Raw genomic sequence first — 24,416 nt, forward strand, 5'->3', positions numbered from 1 at the left:
TTCCTTGGAAGATGTCCGTGTTTTGAAAAGAACTTTGTGTTTACAGCCCTTTCCATCTCGGAGCTTTGATCCTAGCCCTAGAGGGCTGCAAGGCAGAAGAGTGTCTTGCAGCTGAGCCCACAAGTCGTGTCATCTCGCTTCAGAACTTTCGTATCAATGTTTTTGGTTTTGAAGAGGAAAGATCTTTGCTTTCTATATGAAAATCAGCTGTCCTGTTGTAGGGCATGAAGCAACATTTAGCTCCTTTCTCACTGATGCAGTTCAGTGCAGCATTCCCTAGCAGAGCAGTGATATATGTCGGATTTGGCTATCTGAACCATAGCACTTTGCATTGTTATAGATGTTGGGCGCGTTCAAAATGACAGCTAAAAGCCATGAACTGTTTCTTGTGGCGCCAGTGACCCAGAAGTAAAAGCAAGAGAAGTGTTTTCAGCATATGTGGAAAATCATCTGATTGTTTTGTGCTTCCCTTTGCTTTTCAATGTGGTTTTTCAGGTTTACAAGGCCAGAACATCTAGGAAGCAGTGCCAAAATCAAATGTAGTGGTTGCCATAGCTACCAGGAATCTACCAAACAACTCACTATGAAGAAGTTACCCATCGTGGCCTGTTTTCATCTCAAAGTAAGTTCACAGGGGGCAGACAGAGCAGAGGATGTGTATTTCTCTCTGAGAGGATGATCTAAATTCCTGGACATCTCTTCTGGCTTTCACTGACTAATCTTTTATGACATAAACTAATATAAAGAACAGCTTGCATGCCCAGCTAGATTTTCTATTAAGATAGTATTACATTATCTATAATGTAGCTTTGCAGTGTGTCTGTGGGAATCCAGCTAAGCAGAATTGAGAAACAAAGTGAAAGGCCAGTGCAATACCTGAACCAGCATAGAAACCAGTCTGCAGAACCACTTACTCATCCTGCATGGTAACAGTTTTACCCCACTCTTCTACTGGAAGAATGCCACAGAGGAACTCTGTGTGGAAGGATGAAAAAGTTATCACAATGGAGAAGCTTCTTGTATCTTCTCAGCTGAGATGTAGTTTTCAACATTTCCAATCCAGATTATGTCAGATGCAGTGATGGGGAGATAATGTCATAACTGGTGCCCCCAGATAGTTTAGTCCAGTACAGTTTCTGCCTTAAATACTAAAGGTGACTGTGGTGCAAAGTAGGCGGCTATAGCAGATGATGAAGGTCATTCTGTGTCCTTGCAAAGTGATGCCACAGGCCTTTGCAGAAGCAGCCGCCATGGTAATTTATCTGCATCTATGATCTGCTCGAGCTGTTCAGATGCAGACTTCTAGGGTCCTGAGTGTCCCCTGGGACAGAGTGACAAAGTCCTCTCATTGCTAGGTAGCAACTAATAATCCCTTATCTCAGCTCTGCTTTCCTGATGATGATACTAATGTCAGATGAGCTATGTAAAGGAAAACGGCATTTTACCTGCAATCATGGTGACTGGAAATAGACTTTTAAAAGAGCAGCCTTTATGCTCTGTGCAAATGAAGTCTTCTATTGCTTCTCTTTCCATTTGAGCAATGGTAGATTGAAAGAGCACACACTCCAGCCGTTTACTCCAGAGACTTCATTCGGTTGTTCAGTTTTTATGGGGTTTCTAGGTTTTGGACTTCTGTAAAACACCTGGATGATTTTTAATAGCATTGGAATGAGACCTTTATCTTGTAGCTGTCATGGCAAAGTGCACGCTAAACTTTGCTGTAGCATCTAAGCTAGGTCAGTATGTTCCTACTGAAAAATCCAATGATGTGTGTAACTAGTGTCATGGTCCCACTGAGGAAGTCATGGACTGTGTGCAAGAAATGATTGTAGTCTGGAATTGTTAAATTCCATAGCAACTCCATATCCAGCGTAGCAGTGATATAAAATTGGTTTTCAAAGTCTGGCTTGTAAAGAAGCTTGTTAATGAAATGAGGTCTTGACATGAAAACAGAATGCCCTAGGTTTGTATTCTGCTTTCTACTGGGAAAAGGTGTTACAGGTCAAAAGAATTCCCTCTCCTGTAATTTACAGGCCTTTACAGACTGTCTGGGACAATCACGCTTTCAGATGGTCACCCCTAGATACTCGATTGCATCTTGAGTGTTAACCAAGATGATACGCAATGTTACATGCCAAAGATGTTAGCCAAACTGGAAGAGATAGTAGCACAATTCCTTTGTTGGTTTTTTTGGCTGTGATCTTCCTGGAAAGCATTCTTGTGTGAGTAACTAGAGGCTTCAGGAGTGCTTGGCTGGCTGCTTGGCTTTTGGAGGGAATTCTGGGGGTGTTGGGCTCTTGGGTTTTTCTTCTATTTATTATTGCAGAGTAGTTGGCAAGGTACACCCAGGAGATGCTGCTGTCTCTGGGCAAGGCACTGTGAATGTGCTCAGCCCCTTCCCTACACTCAGTTCTGTATGTGTGTTATCCAAAGCGACTGAAGATTTTATGGTCCTTGGGGAAATGAATGGCTTTTCCTCGGTGATTGTGTTGTCCTGTCCATGCAAAATGCCAATTTAACTTCATGGGTTACAGTAAAATACGAAACACAACTGATAAGGATTCCAGAAGTCTCAGCTTTCCACGGCTGGATCTGTTGCTAGGGAATTGTTATGGCACCACAATTGGAAAATAATTAACTTGAAGTGTAAATAGAGCAGGATTTCTGAGAAACGGGGAGAGAAGCTGCCTTTAAATAGAAACTCATTCATCTCTCTCTGGTATTTGTTCCTGTTTCCATTTAATGTTCAATGGAGAAGACGAGGAGAGGATGGTGGGGATTGCAGGCTCCTTTGGCAGAGGGACAAGGCTTTTTTCTTCTCATATGCCATTTTTGCCTGAATTTGAATTGGTTTTCCTGTGTAGGCTTGACTCCTGTCACTTGAGATGATTGGATGAGTGGATTAAGTGTGTGAATCTGATGGCAAGCTCTCATTGTCACCAGTTCTCTGTGCTTGTGTAGGCAGCAGCCATCTATTTGAATAGCGCGTAGTACAAATGAACAGTGGTTTGGGTAAAGGCTGTGTGTGCTCTGTTTAATGTATTTTAATGTCAGTTTGGAATAAGTTTATATTTATAAATATTAAAGTAAACAATCTAATGCTGTATTTTCTTCCCAACAAACTGTGATTTATTTTCCTGGTGGAAATATGTTGGCATTTACATAGGGGTTCCCAGTCCGTATATAGTTGGTAGGAAAGGTCTGGGGATATCCCTGGACTCCTGCCTGCTAATCTGTTTTCATGTTATTGTTCCTAAGCTTAGGACATGTATAAATAAGACAGAAAATGTTGCCTTTCTCTGAGGATAAATTCATTCCTCCACTTTGTCTCCAGCGGTTTGAACACTCAGCCAAACTGAGGCGAAAGATCACTACGTATGTTTCGTTTCCGCTGGAGCTGGACATGACACCATTCATGGCTTCCAGGTGTGTACCAAGTTCAAAATCCCCCAAAGACCTGGACAGAACTGTTTACCAGTTCATACATGTGCAGCATGAAACATGGAACCTCCTTGAGTCAAGGTTATAGAACAGTATGTATAATGATCCTTCTGCTGTAAGCTTCCCCTTGCAATTTGTTATCTTTTCTAAACTCATTTTTAGATAAAATACTAAGTTTTATGTGCTGGAAAAGGCTTGATATTTCAACTTTTTTATATGTATTTATATATTATGTGTTCTGTTTGTGGTTGCATGTTAAATTTAGAATTCAGATCCATCATGCCTTCAGATCTCTGCTTCAGTCCCACTACTCGAGTGCCCACCCACGAGTCACCATATGTAATTAGGCAGACTAGACATAACCTAAAGCCGAACCTTGGATTTCTGAAGTTACAAAACCCCTTCCTCTTTATTCCTGCACACATGAAAATTGGAGGGTTTTTTTGTTTTGTGCCTTCAGCTTCTGTTCAGAGAATGCTGCAAGAATTAAAAAGCATGGTCTAGATTAAAATAGCTGTTTTGAATTGGTATTTAAACTAACAGGAAGACTTCTCCCACCCCCATGTGAAAGATGTGACATTTATATCAATATACCTTTATGAAAGGAATTGAATAAGCTGAGGTAATGAGTGTTTGACAGGTATTCTGTTCAAATATACAGGAGGATATTCAGGTTTTATTTATATAAGGAAAGCCCCAAAATGTGGCATCTCTTAACACACAGGGGCTGTATTTAGTGCTGAAATCTTAACTAAGAATTTTAAGCTTTACCCACCCTCACTCCATCCAGAGCAAAAGTAGATCCTTCTACTAGGAGAGAAAAGAGAGCCCTGAAGCTCTGTTAAACAGTGTTACATTAAGAATATATGGTTTATTCCAGTATATTCTGGAGATTCTAATACTTCCTTGTTCCTCTGTAGTGAATTCTCCCTGGATAGAATAGGCTCTGCTGATGGAAGGTATCAAGCATAATGGAATATAGATGGGAATAATCAGCAGGCATAACTCAGTAGTCTGAATTTCATCGGCTGTGAAATCAACAGCATAATCCTATTGCTGCTGCCAAAACACAAAATGAATTTACAAGTCAGAGCCAGGGTGATTGATCCATCACAGGATAAAGGATTGATGTAATTAGATATTTTTTCCCCGATCTGAAATACAAATCTTTCCTTAACCTCTTTTTAAGCTTTTTTTGGATAGGGCATTTGACATAAATAAATCTGTATTTGCAGCACTGAAGCCTTGACCAGGAGCAGAAATGATGTTTCTTATGTAGCACTGCTGTGAGAACAAATAAAGCATCGTTAGCATCCTAATCAGCCCTTCTCTGCCACTGAGCAGCGTTGTGCTTTTGAATAAGGACCTGCATTCTGCAAGGGGCTCTGTCGTGTAAAACCTATTTGGTTTGGGAAGCCACTGCTTTAAGTGACTGGATTTTTGTGTGTGTGTGTGTTGCAGTAAAGAGAGCAGAATGAACGGGCAATACCAGCAGCCGACGGATAGTCTAAACAATGATAATAAGTAAGTGGTACATTCCATGACTCCTATTGTGAAAGGTAGTTGGCTTCTAGAAGGGAGATAGAGAGTCTGCTGTATATCCTGCAGTGTGAAGTGCATTACCATATTTGACAGCACAGTAAGTCTGAACTGTGGCAAAGTAAAGCTTCATTCGTGACAGCTGCCTACCCTTTGGTGGGTTTGTGGCAGCTGACTTCCAGATCCAAAGGTGATAACCCCAGCAATGGGTCTATGAGCAGAATTAAAAGCTATGGTTACAATATTAAAGGGGATGGGTGTTTTCTTTAAATAATCCTGTTTCAATTGCAATAGCAAAGGGAGTTCCAGAGGACTGAATGAAAGTTTATAGAACACTGACATTCAAAGTCCCAAGAGAACTCCAGTAATTGTGAGGTCTCTTGGTTAGGTATTCATTCCAGTTGGAATAAATGATGGGACTGGCTCAAGAATGTAAAGGGTATGTAATTGAAACAAATATCTACAGCTTTATGGGGATAGACGTGGTCACACAAACCTTATTAAAAAAGAAAGATAAGTTTGCTACAGTCATTAGCTGATGTTGTGTGTTAAAATTCTTCAGTGCACTTCATTTGGCACTAAATGTTTCATTAAGAAATAGGAATCACACAATAGATGGATTTAAAAACTACCTAACCAGGTCTTGGTGCCGTTGTCATACAAACAGATACCAGCCTGATGTTATATGTGGTCCTACAGGAATTGATTCATTAGATGTATGGTGTTTAGTAGTGCTAGCAAAGGTCTGACAGCCCAACAGAGCACTGCTGGGGTTTGCATGTGTCTTAAAGTGGAGAAGTTATTAACAGTGAAGATGATTAGGTAATAAGTGCAGAGGCCCAGTAGCTGGAGCAACCTCAGAACCCTCCACCTAGGACTAAAGAGCAGCGTCCATCCTAGTTAAATTAAAGGACTCGATTAGGAAGAGGGTGACTTTGTACATCAGTGGCTCTGTAGAGAGTCAACTGAATGGGTGCCTTGTGGCACCACAGTGTCAAAAGAGCTCTGATTTTTGAACAGAAGTAGGACAATATCAAGTGAGATTATTTTACAGTGTTTCTATCCCAGTGTGAGAATAGCATTTTAAGAAAAAGAGAGTGGAGAACATGTCAAAAAGAGCCAGTAAGCACATAATCTTACTTTAGAACAAAATAGACAAGAACTTCAGTATCCTTCTTTGGAACAGAGATGTGTCTGCTAATTTTCAGGCCAGCAGGCATCTGAAAGCTGGAAGTTGAAGCTGAATGTATTCAGTATTTCAAAATAGGTACAGACTTTCCAGATTAGGGACAATTAAACCACTACAGCAATTTATCACGAGAACCATCTCAGATCAGCTATATTTAAGACTGTTGCCTTCCCCATCCCCAAACAAATGTGTTTTCTGGTTCACTAGAGTATCTAATTTGGGGAAATAGAAGGTCAGACCAGATACTCGGTGGTCAATGCAGTGCAATTGCATCAATACTGATGTATTTTAGAACAAATTGATTTTTGGTAGCCAGTATTGGGAAAGCTGGTGGCTGTCATCAGCCTGGAGCTGTTGTAGTAATACAAGGCAGAAAAGAAAAAACATGGGTTTTGTCCCTGGGCAAGGATGTCCTCTTCCCAGTAAATGTTGAGAGCTGGTGTTTTATTACTGGATCACATTCTTTACTATTGCTATTGAGCATAAGCTTTTGCCTGTCTTTTCCCCATTTTGATCCACATATTCATTAACTCTTTCCTGTACCAGGTATTCCTTGTTTGCAGTAGTTAATCACCAGGGAACCTTGGAGAGCGGGCACTATACCAGCTTCATCCGGCAGCACAAGGACCAGTGGTTCAAGTGTGATGATGCCATTATCACCAAGGCTAGCATTAAGGATGTGCTAGACAGTGAAGGGTAAGTTGTGAACTGGAAAGGGGAAATGAAGGGGAATTTTGTTAGGTTTTCCTTACTTTCACTCAAAAACCCCTTTCAGCATAGAGAAGACATAATTGCTGTCTTTGAATACCTAATTCTGTATGTATCAGTGCTTCAGAGGGTTGCTTTATAATCCTGGATTTGTGGAAAGAAGAGGGGAAGGATGAGGGACATTGTTCCAATATTGAAATGGTGGCTACAAAGATGGAGACTCCCTTTTTACAGGGAAAAAGATGAGGGGTAATGGGCACAAGTTACTCTTGGAGAGATTCCAACTGGACACGAGGAAAATATTTCCTACTGAGAGCAAACAGCCACTGGAATAATATCCTAGGGAAGTGGTGGACACCCCAAAATTGGACACTTAAGATCTGGCTGGACGGGGTGCTGGAACATCTAGTCTGGGTCATGCTTTGCCTGGGAAGGATGGAACAGATGATCCCTTCCAACAGAAGTCCTTCCAACCTGGTGTGCTGTGATTCTGTGATTGATCGGCTGACTCTGCAGTGTCTGGAACTGCATTAGGCAAGGATTGGGAGTACGGAGCAGTAGTTTGCAAGGGGAGCATCCTGGTATTCCTCATTTATGGGAAGCACTGGGGACTGATGCATGTTTCAAGAATAAGGTAACTTAAAATCAAAGGTCTTCAGTCTGCATTTTCAACTATGGACCTGGTACTAGAAAGAAGCATTTATTGTTGGTCACTTATTCCTGACATTTCCATGGATTGCTCAGTTTGTCATATTTTTTTTAACAGATTTCCCTATTTATTTTCAATTTTCAAAATTCAGTGAGGAAGTTCAGTGTGAGATGTCCCTGCCCATGGCAGGGAGTCGGAACTGGGTGATCTTAAGGTCCTTTCCAACCCAAACCATTCTATGATTCTATGAAGTAAATCCTGTCCTATAGTATCTGAGTTTTAGTGCTAAAGGATTTGACAACTTCTGCAGCAGAAGGGGTTTGTTTTAATTCACTAACAAGTGGCCAGCTCTGGCCCTCAGTTGGGGTATGTCTGTGGAAGAAATTGCCGTAGGCAAGGAGGAGATGAGACGCGACACAACTGTTGCCCATCCGTCTCATCCAGCTGGTTTGAGCTCTGGTCCATTTCCCCTGGTTAAGCTTCAGGCTGACACTAAGGAGATCTGCATTGTACAAGGGAATCTCCATAGGGCATGAGATGGAATGATAATAACTGGAAAGTCTCCAAAGTGCTTTGAAGCTTTTTAAGAGGGTCGGGCAGTGACCCTGTTGGTGTGTGGTGTGTGTAGAGATGAGTCCACTTCCCTCTGGTATGTAACTGCTTGAGGACTCGGCTCCCTCGTGTAGCAGTACACATAAAGTAATTAAGGACAGGAAGAATTCCATCCTGTTAAAACACCAGATTTGAGTACAGATTGAGACATGAGATGTTTGACTGGGACACGTGAGTCTTCCCCCACATGCCTGGTTCTTCATTCTGCTTCTGGAACAGTAAATGGCAGACGGTTTGCAATAATCCAGAGCATCTGATGCTTTGGTAATGTGACTCCAAAGCAACAGTTAAAGCACCTCTGTTGTGTTTTGTGTCATGATACTGTTAAATGGATGCTCCCTGTCTGGGCACCAACACATCCAGAGCTTTCAGGCTCTAAGAGGATTCTGTACAAGAAGAAGGTTTGACTGATGTAAAACTGTTCAGCTTCCTGAGTTGCTGGTGAAATTGTGTCAGCTGGCTGTCCTCCTCCTCATCCATGGTTACTGTAGGGAGCTGGCATGTCCCTGGAATGGCTTCAAATTGAAAAGCAAAACAAAATTAATAGCCTTCATTTCTTAGGATTGCATGAATGGAAACACTAGTCTGCTGTGGTGCATAGCAGAGAGCTGAAACTGTACCTCTGCTTTCTTGCAGATATTTGCTGTTCTATCACAAACAGTTCCTGGAGTATGAATAGCCTTATCCAGCAGCTTGGCAGATACAAACAAGGAAGAAAATAAGCAAGCCTTCTGAATCGACACACAAACCTACCTGAAATGAAAAGACCCATTACAAACCAACTAGCACTGAGCTGTAACAGGACCTACTTGACACTGACTGAAAGCCTGGCGGAGTAAGGAATGAACAATGTCCAACATGTGAGGACAGAAAGGGGGAAAAAAGAGGCTACAGTCAGTCACTTAACAGAGGAAATATAAAATGAAAGGAATGCTCTGGGTGGGGGAAATGGGAGCAGAGGAGTCCGGGCACTGGTACATCTCCTATGTTCCTCCAACATGTGTGTGGGAAGGCAAAGGGTTCTACCCTCATCTCCATAAAGCATCTTCTCCATTTGGTGCTTCAGCTCCAACGACCAATCATATAACAGTTAAAAGTTAAATCCAAGCCCATTTTTTATGCATATGGGTCTGAAAGCAGTAGAGTGGAGGAGGAGGGGATGACAGAACTAAAGGACTTTGCAAGTATCTTTTTATTTGTGAATTTTAGTTATTAAATAAATACAGTATGAAACTATTAGGCTCTTTCTTTTCCAACAACCATAAAGGAAACCCTGGATTGTGGAACTGAAGCTACAGCACTCAAAACAGGTTTTCAAGCATGCCTGCTTGCACAGGTAATGGTTAATGCCATCGGACTGCTCATCAAAAGCATCAGCACAGATTCTTTTCTGTTTGAGCCCTTTTTTTTTTGGTTTTGTTTTCTATAAATAGCTATTTTCTTAATTTTTTTTTCCTTTTATTCCCTTTTTTTTTTTCCACGAGAATGAAATTCATAAATGCAACCATCAGTAAAAATGAATGAATTGGCGTGTTTATACTGTAACAGTGGTCTTGGTTCTTTTTCCCCTGAATCTTGTGAAGAAGTTTGAATTTCTCTAAACTGTTTGTTCTGTTGTTGCTGGTTTTGGTTTGGGGTTATTGTTTTTCCTGTTCCCTTGCTGTCTTCCAAAGGTTTCTGTGTGCCACAGGAGACAACTTGAGCATTGAAAACTGTACCATCTGTTGGAAGCGGCTGCTGCTGGGGGCAGCACTGAGCGGTGGAGCTGCTGCTATGGAGCACTTCTGCAGTGCACTCGGGTTTTTAAGTAAACAGCACATTTGCCTGCTCTCTGCTGGGCTGGTTTTGGTTCCTTGTATCCTCCCACATGTATTAACTCCTCACACACTCCTCCCTGCAGAATCACAGCCTCCATATCTGTAACTTGCAGCGCTCGGTGCACCAGCTCACTCTGGCTTTGTCAGAGGCATGGGTTTGCTCCTGTTCTGCTCCATCACCGTGTTGGCTTGACGAGATGGCAGCAGTATCCACCCCTGTGCTGTGTCTTGCTCTCAGGAAGCTGGGCTTGAATTGCAGAAAGCCTTAAGTGCTGAAAAGAGCAAAAATAGCTTTGTTCTACCTTCGTCTGGAACCTGTCGAGAGCTGTGTATAAGAGGCACTGTATTGACGGGTGTAAGAGCCTCACCAAAAAGGTCATTGAGCTCCAGGCAAGCCTTAAACTTTATCACTATGGTTAAAACAAAGGATGTGCCTTAATGTTTTCGATTCTGTGCTCTAGCAGTGTGTGAGAGGTGTCCAACGTGCCCATGGCAGAGGTGGAAAACAGCTTAATAGAAGAAATAGGAGGAAAAATAAGGGAAAGGAATTCTGTTTTTAAGTGAGCATCTTAACAAGAGCTGAGTCTGATCTGTACACACACTGGGAGAAGACTGGAAGAGATCTCTGCGACAGCTTGCACCAGGGAAGGAAGAAGAGGCAGCGAATTGAAGCACCTTGAATACCAAATGAGACACGGAAAACGTTCCGTATGGTGCGGGAGGTACCTAAGGCTGCATGATTCCTGCAGGAGCAATCCCATCCTCTCATTTGTAACCCATCTTTCCCTGTCGTCACGCTTGAAACTGTGCTCAGTTGTAATTGGGTGCTGCAGGATTTAACCTGAGCCTTCCCGTGGAAGAATGAAATACGGCTGGAGAAATGCAGATGGAGGAACGTGCTCCCATGGGGAGGGGGGGGCCCTGCACTGTAGCGTGCAGATGCTCAACGCTTTCTGCTCCCTTTGAATAATGCAGCAAGCTTGCAGAGGAAGACAAGAATCAGCCTTTTATCATTCCAGGACTGCTCCCACCTTGTCGTGTGCCGGAGGAGGAGTGCCACCGTGCGGCAGATGGGCTTCACCGTGCCGGGGATGCTGTTTGCATTGTGACACCCTGGTCTTAGCCTTCTCCTGCTCCGTGTGATGCTGGAGCCTGAGCTAATGAATCCTGCTTCCCACTAACACATGCGTGGCCACCGGAGCTAATGCAGCCTGCTTTGTTAATCCTTTAGGAACAAATTGTTTAGGGGTAAGGCCAGTCATATAAATCAATCCTCTGTTCCCCCCCCCCCAGGGCTGTGATCTGTCACTGCACCGGCACAGATGGGGTTTGGTGGGAGATTTCAGTGCTATGTTTTCGCTTTCAAAAGCAGAATTCCTGGTGTATTAAAAGCTCTTCTTCTCCTTTTTCCCCACCCTCCCTCCCTGGATCACACCGGGCGTGTTTCTATTTCTAGCGACAGTAAATCAGTGCAGGTTGCTAAAGGAGGAGAGAGAATATTCCCTCCTCTTCCTATAGAAAAGGAAGAAGAGCTGTTGTCACAGAGGCAGCACTACCCCTTGTGATGCTGCTTCTCAGACAGTCTCCTCTTCCCCTTAGTCTCTTCCATGCAGCTCTTACACTGGTTTATGCCCTGCAGAACCAGTTCTTGCTGTGCAGCAATACACTAGCGAAGGCCTGGTGGAGTTCTGCCTCCCCAGTGCAGAGAGCACAGGGGAAGGCTGCTCCTCAGTGACTGCAGCTCCAGCTGCTGACCCCTCTTCATCTCAGGCAGTGGTTTGGGGTTGGCTTGCGATTGTTGAGGTTTGGTTTTACACCAGCACAGCTTGGGCTGTTGGGAGGAAGCATCTGCAGAAATGACTGAAAACAAAGGTGCGTGTGGCAGTGCAGGCTCATGTTGTTTTATGTTTTATTAGCAGCAAGGAATGGGCAAATAGGGCACAGAAATAGCTGGAAAGTTGCTTTAGTTACAGTATTTTCTTGTCCCTCAGCCACTTGACTAGAGACAAAGCTTTATGTGATGCTGGTGCCTAATGAAAGCCTGAGCTGAGATGGAGAATTGGTTTTACCCCCTGGGGCATGATGCTCTTGCTCAAAATCAGTGCCCTTAATTCCGTGTATTTTAACTAATCCCAGCTTGTGTCCTGTACTTGCAGTGCCTCTCTGATATTGGAAGTGGTGGCTCCAGGTATGCTCCATCAGGGCTGTTTGCCAGTGGCTGCAAATGTGATACCAGATCTATGGATGCCTCTTGGTTTTCCAGCATCTAAGGGTTGTAGCTGGGACCTTGTTTGTTCAAGTTGCTCCGTGTTACCTTTTATATGGTAATAACAGTATAGTAACATTCCCTGAAGGAGGGGTGGGCATGGCGGGGGGGGGGAAGGAACGCTCTCTTCTTGTGTACTGGGGCTGGAGGGAAGGACAGCCCCATCCCTGGCAGTGTTGGACACAGGGGCTTGGAGCAAGCTGCTCCAGTGGAAGGTGTCCCTGCCAATGGCAGGGGGTTGGAACTGGATGGGCTTTAAGGCCCCTTCCAACCCAAACCAGTCTGGGATTCTGGTTTCTGATGACAGCCCCATCCCACCATGGTGCAGAAGGTGAGTGGTGCTGCTGGTTGCCAGTGCCATGCAGGGTGAGCTTGTAGCTGGCTGCATAATGGCTTTCCTCAAAGCTTTCTCGGTTGAATAATGGATGTCTCTAGGTCCTCAGGAGATGCTCTAACGGCAGAGCTGGTGGCACACGTTCACTTATTCCTGTGCTATTTTTAAGTGAGGCTCTGACTCTCCTTGCACAAGCAGTGTTGCTGGGAGTTCCCATGGGTGAGGAACGCCTGTCCCTGGAGGTGACACTGGATATCCACAGGGCACCAGAGCTGAGGTGAAGCTACGTGTCCCTGCAGGAGCAGTGTGCTGGGAAGGGGCAGCATGACAAGGCACCACTTCTCCTTTGGAGGGTTTTCCTTCTGGAACCCCCATCCTCGCTGGGAGGGAAGGAGCAGAGGCTGAGCAAGAATGCAAGTGGAGACTGAAGCACGTAGGAGATGAAAGGCAGGGGAAGAGCAGATGCCAAAAGGTGGTGGCAGGGGAAGAAAGAGCAAGGCTGAGTGGAACAGGGACCGAGAGACCGGGGGAAGCTGCAGTAGGGATGAGTCTACACGAAGAAGCAGGTTGAAGAAAAGCTGAGGCTGAGCAGGAGTGGGAGGATGAGGAGGAATTGAGGCTGGGCATGCATGTAGCCAGGGTGGCTTCTGGGGCTGAAAGGCTTCCAGAGGCATAGAGGAATTGGGATGCTGATGATGCTGTGGTATTTAGGGCCACGGTGTTGGAGATACAAGAGCTGAGGCTGCAGGGCAGGAGGCTACAGGACCAGAGGCCATAGGAACAGATGCCTTGAGACCAGGGCCACATTGGGTATGTGAGAGGAGGTGCCAAGAGGGAGTGGGAGGCCATGAAGGGTCTTAGGTTTAGAGGGTACGAGGTAGGGCAGGTGTTGGAGGGTGAGAGTCCCATTGAATGAGGATAGGAGGTGGAAGCTGTTGCTATACCCTGCCAGCAGCTTGCTTATGACTGGAGTCTGCATTATCTTCTCTGCACACATGGGTAAGCCCTTGCTCTCCCCATCGCACTGGGGGCCGATGGCTTTCAGGGCTTCACCCATCACATTCAGGAGACCCATCTGAGTCCAACAAGGCTGCAGGTTTGACAGGGCTCATTATTCTCCCCTGGATGCAAACGCAGCACAATACAAAACTCATCCCTTGTGCTACATGGGATGAGGACTGTGCTAAACAGAGGGAAGAGGTGAAAAGCAATGCGCAAAGGCACCACGACAGGGAATTGCCAGGCTGGTTCCTGGAGCATTTTGCCTCGTGTACCAACTGTTGGACCAACACGTGGCCTCTTAAACCTCATCTTAAACCACCTCCTGCTCGCTCTTGTTTAGTGGGTTTCATGTGGTCCTAACGCCTTTCTGCTTTGTGACCAGACATTGCTCATGGCACTGGCTTTGTGATAGTGCCTTCCTTTGTCATGGTGCTTTCTTTAGTGATAAGAAAACACTGATGTTTAAACAAATACATAATATGGAGGGGACAGGTCTCTGTGACTTCAGTCTGCTCACGCTTTCTCCATCTTTCCATTTTCCAGCCCTGATTTGTGCATATATTGGCTCGTGTTTATTCTTCCAAGTTGGAAGCTCTGGTTTTAAACAGTGGAGGGGATGAGCTCCTACCAGGGGTGATTTCTCACCAAGCAAAACGTTCCTATGCTCTTTAGTGAAAATGAGAACTTCAAGTTACATATGGAAACCCAGGGTCTCCCACAATAGCTTCCAAAGCCAGGTCAGATAGAGCCCTCCCTCAAAGCAGCTGTATCTGTAGCTGGTTCATCTCTTTTCCCAGCTATTTTGAGTAGCCCAAAGCAGACAGACATAAATCCAGTCCTTCAGAAGGTTCTCAGCCTCGGATGAGTTTTCCTGTTAAACCAAATTCCATCAGGGATTTGGTGCCTGTCCCATGGAGCATCGCGTCCTGTCACAAGGCAAAGCCTCACCGTCACCTATGTCCCATCCTCCCCTTCCAAGCAGTGTTGAAAGGTGGCGGTGGAGCTTCCAATGTTGTGTCTTAGCAAATACAATGTCCTGGAAGCAAACTCATAGTCATAAATCTACTCTTGAGAGCATGGCAGTGGCATTCCATGGGCATTGTAACTTCCATGAGTGACTTGTTGGGTGTGAATCCATGTTTGAGGTGCTTACAGCTCTGCTTGCAATCGCTTGTGTTGCCCAGTTGAGTTCTCAAGCAGGGGAAGGTGTGATTTCCATGGGGACAGCACGGTCTGACCCTGACCCTTTGCTGAGATCAAAGTGATGTTGATGGTGGAGCCAGGATGAAAAGCCCCAGTGAGCCATCACTCCCAACGGATGTGCTGCATGGAGGAGCCTGCAGAGGTCAAGGGGGAGGATGAAGGCACTGCTAAATGGGAAAAGACTTCTTTCACGAGGAATAGATAAGAATAAGGAGAATTCCTGAGTGGAAGAAGACAGCACTGTCTGTAACCTACAGCCCTTGGGCAAAGGCTGTGCCAGTCCTGGAAGAAGCTGTTAGAGTCACTGGAAACAGAGGGTGAAGCAGCTGTGCCCTGGGGGCAGAGGGAGCATCCCTCCTTCCTGACCCTGTGCAGGAACATCCACTGTGGGCATCACACCATGGGCGTCTTCTCTTGTGAAGGGGAACAGATGATTTTGAAGTGGCCATCGTCAGGGCTGGGAACGGCCCCAGCGCTTCCCGTGCTGCAGATCCCGCTGTGAGAGGGAACAGCTCTTTCCCCAGTGTGACAGGAGGTGCTGTGGCATGATCTGGTCTCTTGTACTGCGGAGCCTTGCCCGGGGAAGCAGAAGCCGCAGGTTTCCACTGGCTCTGGGACCCTGCTCCCGGTGGATCCATCCCCAACGCTGCCTGCTTCCACCAGATGATCTGCAAATGAAGTGTGTGTTAGATTAAAGGGGTTCAGGAGCACCTTTTCCCTATGGAATGCTCTGCAGAGCTGCAATAGAGCTGCTCCTGCGGCTGAAGAGGACATCCACCTCCCACCTCTCTGATAAAGCCCGTGATGCCTGTCATGCATCACCTCCATACCCATACCTAGTCCTGCCACCTGGAAAATTCCTGGAATCGGGAAGTGCCTTGAACAAGGAAGCTGCAGGTTCAGCATTAAGCATCTGTAGTATTTATAACATCATATGTCAGTTGTGTGTTCATCAAAAGCTGCTTTTGTAGCACATGCCAATGCAACGGTGAGAGGTGCTGGAGCTCCAGCAACGGGACAGGCTGGCTGCAGGGACCCACCACGCTCTGTGTGAGCTGGTCAAAGGACTCCGCTCCATCCTCTGGGATATAAGTGGGAGCATGGAAAAAGCACACAGGGCTTCCCTTCAGAGTGAATGCTCAGTGCCAGCGTGTCCTTTGACCAGAGCAGAGAGGAACGGCTTGAACTGCAGTTCTGCTGGAGGGGGGCTCCAAGCAACACAACGGCTCCAGGGCTGCTTCCCTGTGGTTTGTGACATCCAACAGGACTGGCCTTGGGCTGTGTGTGTGTGAACATGGGGTGTGCGTGCAGGCATGGGTGAGTAGGCAAGTTCATTTCGTAAAGGCAGGGCAGAAGAGGAGGAGGGAGAATCAAAACCTCTCCTTTGACGTTGTGGCTGCCCCATCCCTGCCTTGCTCAAGGCCAGGTTGGACAGGGCCTGGAGCAACCCCCTCTAGTGGAAGAGGGGTTGGAAGTAGATGAGGTTTAAGGCCCCTTCCAACCCAAACCACTTTGTGATTCCATGTTCTTGGTTTACCCCACGTTTCCCTATCTTGTCTCTTTCACGCACAGACTCGTGCCCGGAGCCTGCCCACCGCTGTGCGCTCGCCATCCCTCTCCCATTGCCCGCAGCGCATCCAGCGCTCACCTTTGGAGGAGTCCTCCCTGCGGTGGCAGGTCCCGGCACTGTCTTGGCAGGAGACCCCCTCTCCCTTCCTCCGCAGGTGGGTCCAGCCCAGGAGCAGGGAGCAGAGCAGGGCGCAGAGGCAGAGCCCCAGCAGCAGGTACACCACCAGCCACGGCTCCTGCTCCGCGTACGTCTTCTGCTCCAGAGCAGGCGCCGAGGCCGGCGCCGGGGTGGCCCCCAGGGCCCCCGCTGTGGGTCAGGCAGAGATGGGTGAGCTGAGATACCCCTGCAGGTCCATGCTTCGTGCTATGGGCTTTCCAATAGGGAAAGTGCTAATAGAGGCACCCAGCAGCCACACGCTGCCTCCATGCGCTCACGTCCCTTTCTTATGGCGAGGTAAAGGAGATCCCTTCCCACCCTCCCTCCTCCAGTGGCCATGTCTCAACACCGTTGTGGGACTTTGGGAATGCAGGGACTGAGGGCTGGGGGCAGCTCAGCAAGTGGCAAACACCATTGCTGGTCCTGCCCCTGGCTTGAAGAGCCCAAGGATGGGTCTATAAAAGGGTATGTGAGGAAATGGGAGAGGGATGCAGTGGAACGGCAGCACACAAACACATCACCCCAGGGTGAAGAGAGGGGGATTTGCTGCCCCTTCCCTCCCTTCAGTCCCATAACCCGGCTCCTCTTCCAGCCCAGCCCCGGGGGTCCTGCCCCACATCCCCTGCCCTCCACACATCCCTACCTTCGCAGGACTCGATGCACTGCTTGGGATGCTGCCCGCAAACCGTGCTGCAGTTGATGCAGTTTTTCAGGAGCTTGTCGTAGTAGAAGCCGGGTTTCCTGTTGCAATCCATGGACTCTGTGCACGGGAGGGAAACAACCATGGAATGCTGAGCTCATCCTCCTCCTCCTCCTCTGCTGTGTGAGCATCAGGTTCCCAAACCACCCCCAGCGCTTGGGTTCGTGTGAGGATGAGCCTGGGACAACTCTGAGCAAGCTCTGATGGGCGCTGCTGGTGTCAACAGCAGCTCCAGGGCTTGCAGGGGACAGATCTGTGGTGCTTTGGGCTGCATAATGGATGCTGGGGTGATGCAGCTGCATGGGAAGGGGATGGGATGCAGCCAGACATGGAGCTGTGCTCACCTGCAGCACGCAGCTCCTGCTTGCTCCTCTTAGACCTGGCTCAGCATCTCCTGTCCTCAGTGAGGAGACGTGATTTGTCACCATGTATAGGGCTGGTCCCCTGTGTCCTAGGACAGGGTGCAGCAGTCCCACACTGTGTCTGCCTGGGGTGGGAAGGGGCCATGCACAGGGCTGTGCTCAGGGTTTGGGTGCAAAGTGCATCTGTCTTGTGTCTTCCCCCCTCCCTGTTACCATTACACCTCGGTGCCTGCCCCAGGGCAGCTTTGCAGACCTACAGCTTTATCCCTATCCACATCAACTCAGCCTGCTGCGTCTTGAGGTCACAGAATGGTTTGGGTTGGATCATCCAGGTTGTGATCATCTAAAGTCCTGCCTTTGGAGGGTGCAATGTCCCTGATGGGGGATACAAGTGTTGATGCAGCTCTGGTAAGGCTCCCTGTGACCCCAAAAAGGAGCGGTACAGCGCTAGGGCCGACCTGAAATCTGTGCCGTTTGCCTTCCCCCCACTGGGAACCCATCAAACCCCAGCAATTGGGGCTCAAGGCTCCATTCAGCTGCGCTCAGAGCCTGCCCGGGGCCGCATCCCCAATCCCATCCCTGCCCCTGGTCGCGGTGGGGCCGCACTCACCGCACAGAGCCGCGCACCTCCTCACGGCAGGGCGCCCGCACACGAGGCTGCAGGGGATGCACTGACAGACGAGCGTGTCCCAGTACTGCTGCTCCGTGCAGTTGCTCATGGCATCGTCCCGCCCGGAGCGCGGCCCATCCATGGCTGTGGGGCGAGAGGCACCGTAGGGACCCGCGCTGCTCTCCCAGCCCAAAGGGAGCTTCAGGCTTAGAGAGCTCTTCAAGTGCTGGCCCTGCGTGAGCACATCCTGTGCCAGCCCCAGGGGACACGCAGGGAGAGCACACGGGTTTATAGGCTGTGCCCTGAGGCTATAGGGATGGGCGCATCTGCCTGTGGGAGTGATGGGGTGGGATCTGCTCCTCTTTACCTGCTCCCCTGACAGTCACAGCAACGCCCCAGAGTGATCCCTGGGAATGTCTTCTGGGACGCAAGGTTTGGTTCTGGAAACTTCTGCATCCCTCCGTGGTGTCAGGGTGGTTTGTGTCATCCCGTGTGTCATTGCTGCCACCTCTCGCTGGCGTTCTGGCCTCATAATGAAACCCCTTTTTGACGTGTAAAACTCCCCCAGTGCAGAAGGAGGGACGTGTCTCTCTGACAGCTGGAAGCACTGCTTTAACCACCACCACCAGCAATGCAGGAGGTGCACAAACCCTTGTGCCTACGAGGAGCCATTGTCCCCGTGCCCCTGTGGGCTGAGTGCGATGCCAAAGGCACAGGAGAGGAGCAAACCCCAGCCAACAGCTTCCACTTTGAAGAATCATCTTCCTATTAAGCATTTACTCATTAGGAGCTGCAATATCCCTGCATGTCCCCATCTTTGGGTGCTGCTTCTGCCTGTGTGAGGCCTCATCTCTACCACCGCAGATAGAGCGCCAGTGCTGGTCCCTGCTGATGCCAACTGCTCAGGGGTCCTGCTGCCGTGCCGTGCCGTGCCCGAGGCCTGTGGCAAGCACAACCAAGCAGCTTCAGGAAGCCCTAGCCCAGCAGCAATGTGCTGTTTGCCAACCGAGAGGGCTCGTGGGTCACCACATCCCTTCCCCGGAGCCGGGAGCCGCAGCTGTTTCCTGCTGGGCTTGGATGATGCTGTTGTTGATGGGGACCAGAAGGTTTCAGGCTCCCCCAGCACCACAGCAGGGTCCTGGTACCAGTGCCTTTGATGGTTACATGGAGAAGCCTCCGTGCTCTGATGGGGATCAATCCTTCTGTCTCTTGGGAGCATGCAGCATCAGGCACTTTGCATGTCCCTCTGTCCTGCACAGCACCTTCCCTGCACAGGGGCTGAGGATGGGCTTCCTCCGTTGCCTGCTGTGAAGTGGCGCCTATCCAGGGCAGTGCCTCGCATCCTCAGGGATAAATCTGGGATGCCAGCCTTACAGTCCCAGTTGTTCAATTAACACTGCTATAACAGCTAATAATTGCTTTCTATTGAGCTCACTGAAGACATTCCCCAGGGCAGAGCGATTCAAGGATGCTCTTTGAAGATGCTTTGTACCCGAGGAGAAGAAGGAGAAGCCCCCGTGGATGGCAGCAAGCGCTGGGTGAGCCCATCCTCAGTCTACAGTGGGGTTTCACATGGGATAAGGGAGATCTAGGGCTGTGTCTAAGCTGTGGGGCTGCAGCTGGGCAGCTCCTTCCTTGCTGCTGCTCCAAGGTTATATCCAAGGTGGTTTATGGCCCCATCTAGGGAATTCCTGCCCGATGGCTGAGCTCCTTTCCCTAGGGAGCCTCAAGGTACCTGTGATGCTCCTGGTATGGAGTAGCCAGGCTTTGTAGCCGTGCCCGTTCCAGCAGAGCCGGGTGCATCTCCCCTCTGCTTCTGCACCTCAAACTTCCCCTATGGACCCCCCATCCAAAGCATTAAGCACCCATTCCACCTCCAGCCCCACGGCACTCGCTGCCTTCAGCAGTGGGGACACCCCCTGCTCCCTGCCAGCACTGTGGGCATGCCCCCGTGTCCCCTCTCCCCCATGCAGCCCCTCCGTGGGGTAACTCACGTCTGTCGGTGTCTAATCCCCCTCGGCTCCTTCCATAGCACTGGGAGCTCCAGCCCCGAGCCCCTGCATCGCTCGAGAGGTTTATTATTAGAGATTGATTTGGTTAATGCCGGGGCCATGCGTTTCCGGGGGGGTTCCCCTTATCCCTTCCATGCAAATGGGCTGCATGCACGGTGCCTCGCATTGAGTGTCCAGGTACCCCATGGCGTGGTGTCACTGGGGGTCCTGGGCCATGCAGAGGGGCTTGCAGGGGTGAGGGATCTGCCCTTGTGTTGTGTGGCTGCGATGGGATGTTTTCTTCTGTAGAGGAGGGAGCTCCCGGGGTGAGGAGAGCTGGGGGTGAGCCTGTGGGTTATTGCTTTCATGAGAAGGAGCAGCTATGTCAGAGCAAAGGGGCTCCATCAGGGACTGCAGCGACAGGACAAGGGGGAACGGGTTCAAACTGCAACAGGGGAAGTTTGGATTGGATATAAGGAGGAAATTCTTTACTGTGAGGGTGGTGAGGCACTGGAATGGGTTGCCCAGGGAGGTTGTGAATGCTCCATCCCTGGTGGTGTTCAAGGCCAGGTTGGACAGAGCCTTGGGTGCCATGGTTTAGTGTGAGGTGTCCCTGCCCATGGCAGGGGGGTTGGAACTGGATGATCTTAAGGTCCTTTCCAGCCCAACCCATTCTTTGATTGTATGACATGCAGCCACAGGACGTTCTGTGCTCTGTCACGGCACAGAACCCCATGAGCAGCATCCCGTTGATGGCTCGGTGCTGGTCATCCTGTCCTCCTCACACCCTGCTCCGGTTGGGACCAAGCATCACCTTGTGCACCCATCCTTTCCCTGTCCACAGTGCCATTGGCCTGTCTCATGGCACGTAAAGCATCTCACGGGCCTCAGTAAGACACTTTTAACACTGCTTTTCCCTAGTGCATCCATGTCTCAGGGTCACAGGGGGCTGTGCTGCTCCATCCTCGCTGTGGGCAGTGGAGGTGCACCAGGCATTGGTTTTCCCAGTGTATTTATAGATCCCACCTCAACCCTGCATGAGGAATGGGTGCAAACAGCAAAGGAGCAGCCGGGCACGTTTGTTTCTGGAGGTTTCCCCCTTTCCTGCTGTGCCTGTGGCATTGGGAAGGAGCAATTGGTGCTGGGAGCCCTTCAGGACAGTGACTCAGCTCAGAAGCAGCCAAAGGAGGAAGGAAGCAGCAAATACCTGGTGCTTTCTCTCAACATCAGTGGGGGCAGCGTCAAGGTTTCCCCATTCAGTTCAGGAGCTCCTACTTTGTGCCCCTCGTGACCAAGCGGACGCAACGTGTCCGTGGCAGGGATATCGGAGCCTGAACCGGCTCCAAGTGGAGAAACCCAGCACTTCCTAGCTGCTCAGCTCCATGGTCACCGGATGTGGCCCATCGTGTCCCAGCTCCTGCGGGCAGGAGGGAACCAGCAGTGGCATCATCCGATGGACACGGGCTGGGAGAGCAGGCACAGCATGGCCACAGGGATGCTGCAGCACCGATGCCGCGCTGCGTGTTGTGACTGCACATGCATCTGATGCAAAGGATGGGATCATCAGGGCTCGAGGCTCCCGCTGGGAAAACCTATGGAGGGTGTCAGGAGGGAGCAGGACGGCAGAGACGTGGCTGGGAGCGGGGTTTGGGGAGGAAAAGACACCTTTGACCACCCATAGCCAGTCTATGGACGGCTTCATCCCCACTCCCGCGGTGCCATGGGCAGGCAGCAGAGCCTGTGGCGACGTGGACCATGCCCTCGGCATTGCCTGTGCTGCTGGAGCGTGGCCCTGGAGTGAGAGCCCCATGCTGCAGCTCTCGGGGTTTTGCAGGGGGAAACCTGCCTCTGTAAATAGCACGGGGCCACTCGCAGTTTCCACCCCGGCGTGCAGCGAAGGGGAAGTGAGAAGCACTTGGGGGTGGTTTGTCCCCCCATCGCTGAGCACGTCACGCAGGGTGACTGCAGCGTTGTGATGCTTGGTCTGTGCTGGGCACCCCAGCAGCCTCACCCTCGGTACCCTCAGTGCCCTCAGAGGCATCAGCCCCTCTTACAGCCTCCAAGGGCGGTGTGTGGCTCTTAAGCACCCCCAGACACGCTGGTAGCTGCCATCCTGCCCTGCCTGGGGTCACCCCTGTGCTCTGGGGCACGGGCAGGGCTTGGGCAGCGCCATCCAGGTGAAACCCTTCCTCTGCTGTGTGCCGCTGGTGACACAGCCTCCATCAGCGGTTCCCCATGCGGCTTCCCAGCGCGGTGCATCCCCTCTCGTTCCCACTGCATCCCCACTGTGGTTTCGCATCCTTCAGCTCCCATCTGCCACGGTCTGTTTGGGGTGATGGAGGCCGGTTTTGTCCCCAGTAGCATTGCTGCAAGGAGAGCTGCAGGTGACACGCAGGCAGGACGGATGACATTTGGCTCCAAACAGCCTTTTTGGGATGCTTTGCCTTCCCCTGGAGCAGCTTTGCTGGGGTATTTTCCTCCCAACCTCTCCTTTTGCAGTCCCTGTGCTCAGGCAAGGTTGAGCTTTGGCCAAGGCACGCGTGCTCCCTTCGGGACCTGAAAGAAGGGGCCAGGGAGAGGGGAAGAGGAAGAGGAGTCATTTTGGGTCGAAACCAGCACCCGAGCACAGATGGCTCCGGGGCGGCCGCTGAGGACTCGTTTCTTTCACCCTATTCCCTGCGGACGGCTGCTCTCGGAGGTGCTGGGGTCAGGATGCGCCCATCCCTCCGTGTCCTGCCACCGTCACCAGTTCAGCACGGCCGAAGCCTCAGGGTTGCTGGTGCACAGCACCCACTGGTGCTGCCCGCTTTCAGTGCGTGGTGGCACACGGGGAGCCTGTGCGGGACCTGCACCCTTACGTGGCTGCAGAGCCGTGGGCATCCCCTTCCTAAAGACCCGCAGTGTGCTTGTGGCCACGTCCCAAGCATCCCTGGCTGCGCAACAACCCATCCATGAAGTAAGGGCAGGGGTGATTTGGGGCGGTTGGAGAGCCTCGGGGTGCAGCTCCAGCTCCCCACTGCCTTGGGGTCCCATCCTGCGCTCTGATTGTGTGGGTCTCTCTCCAGGAGATGGCACCCTTGGCTAGCCCAGCCCGGCTCCCGCCCGCTGCATCCGGACATCCTCCAGCCTTGCCTCCCCTGTACCAAGGTGAGTGTTGCCCACACTGGCTCCGGCCAGGCCTCAGCACCTCCGTTTGCACCAGCCCCCGGTGCAAAGCGGAGTTCGGATGTCCCCATCCACCCCACATGGCTCCATTCCTCCCTTTTCACCAAGGCCTCATCCTGCCACCGCCCCACGGGGCTGCAGTGGGGCATCATCCCAAGGATGCTCATCACCCACTGGGCTCCAGGCAACCCTGTACCATGGGGTCTGTCCTCTCACAGTGGTTGTGTCGGGGGGGGGGGGGGGGGTTACAGGGGAGCCATGGGGTGATCCAGGCTCCAGAGGTGCCCACGAGCATCTTTAGGGAGCCAAACGCCGGCACATACGCCAAGAGGGAAGCGTTACCGTAAACCAGGCTGTGTTCAGAGCCAGCTCCCCGAACCTGGTACCCGGCTGGAGATCATCAAGGACCTGGAATGGGAACAGACCCGGCTTGGCTGAGGATTGGCATGGAAGCAAGGATAAAACCCTATCAATGCCGAGCAGAGGAGCAGGGAAAGGCGACTTCAGCACCAGGGATCAGGGAGATGAGTCAGAGGACGGCCTTTGGGCAGAGCAGCTCCTCAGGTGACCTGAACAGGACCAAGGCCCCATTCCCAGCTCCAGCATCCCTGGATTCGCTCAGGACAAGGGTGTTTCTGGCTGGACCCTCCAGGAAGGGGCTCGGATTCTGCTGAGGAGGTGAGCTGTTGATCCTTAACACTGTGGATGAAAGGGCTAAAAGGGAGTCATGGACCTTGAAGGGGATGGCAGTCGCAGTGCATATTATGGGATGGTTAATTGGGGATGGTGACAGCCAAAAATGAAGCTGAAAGTGTAATGCAGATGGGTGGGTGGGTGGGTTCATGGATGGTGGCTCTGGTGCCTGGTGATGGGCTGGGTGATGGAGGCTCTTGTGTGGCTGCGTTAGGATGGGTACTGCGCCAAAACCTATCTGAAGGGGTTGGTTTGTGGCCATGGGATGTTCTCGTTGGGGTTGGATGGAGGCAGCAGAGACCAGAGGCTGCGGCTGCACGGGGAAAGGGGATGGGGATGGGGAAGTTGGAGCTGGGAGAGGGATATCAGCAGCAATGCTGAGGCTGAGGGTGGGAGGCAGCAGAAGGGG

The 24,416-nt window shown here is 50.2% G+C and overlaps 2 protein-coding genes across 5 annotated transcripts in view; one reads left to right on the forward strand and one right to left on the reverse strand.

Annotated features, from left to right (window-relative positions):
- Positions 1-9,374, forward strand: part of USP22 (ubiquitin specific peptidase 22) — a 100,536-nt gene extending 91,162 nt beyond the window's left edge. For all 3 annotated transcript variants that reach the window (XM_061473905.1, XM_061473904.1, XM_061473906.1), the window contains 5 exons: positions 496-622; positions 3,335-3,426; positions 4,903-4,965; positions 6,716-6,865; positions 8,775-9,374. In XM_061473905.1, the coding sequence (XP_061329889.1) occupies positions 496-622; positions 3,335-3,426; positions 4,903-4,965; positions 6,716-6,865; positions 8,775-8,817 (475 nt within the window). In that variant the 3' untranslated portion in view covers positions 8,818-9,374. The remainder of the gene's footprint in view (positions 1-495; positions 623-3,334; positions 3,427-4,902; positions 4,966-6,715; positions 6,866-8,774) is intronic.
- Positions 9,375-14,229: 4,855 nt separating this feature from the next.
- On the reverse strand, positions 14,230-20,830 carry TNFRSF13B (TNF receptor superfamily member 13B). Of its 2 annotated transcripts, XM_061473264.1 has the most exons (5): positions 20,153-20,830; positions 18,159-18,302; positions 17,130-17,246; positions 16,409-16,636; positions 14,230-15,428 (listed from the first exon to the last, which is right to left on the reverse strand). In XM_061473264.1, exons 2-5 carry the CDS (start codon positions 18,298-18,300, stop codon positions 15,154-15,156), a joined length of 762 nt encoding a protein of 253 aa, XP_061329248.1. In that variant the 5' UTR covers positions 18,301-18,302; positions 20,153-20,830; the 3' UTR covers positions 14,230-15,153. The 2 variants fall into 2 exon arrangements, with proteins under 2 accessions (XP_061329248.1, XP_061329249.1); XM_061473265.1 differs by lacking the exon at positions 20,153-20,830 and having other exon boundaries at positions 18,176-18,278.
- Between the last annotated feature and the right edge of the window lie 3,586 nt (positions 20,831-24,416).

Source organism: Pezoporus flaviventris, unplaced genomic scaffold, assembly GCF_033815535.1.
Source record: "Pezoporus flaviventris isolate CSIRO_AGI_PZ_B2104156 unplaced genomic scaffold, CSIRO_AGI_Pfla_v1 ptg000078l, whole genome shotgun sequence".
In the NCBI taxonomy this organism is placed as follows: domain Eukaryota; kingdom Metazoa; phylum Chordata; class Aves; order Psittaciformes; family Psittacidae; genus Pezoporus; species Pezoporus flaviventris.

Coding starts and splice junctions, on each gene's coding strand:
- TNFRSF13B (XM_061473264.1), bottom strand. CDS start 18,300: ATGGATGGGCCGCGCTCCGGGCGGGACGATGCCATGAGCAACTGCACG. Junction 17,247..18,158: donor GAGGTGCGCGGCTCTGTGCG/GTGAGTGCGGCC, acceptor TCCCGTGCACAG/AGTCCATGGATTGCAACAGG. Junction 15,429..16,408: donor CAGGGAGGACTCCTCCAAAG/GTGAGCGCTGGA, acceptor CTTCATTTGCAG/ATCATCTGGTGGAAGCAGGC.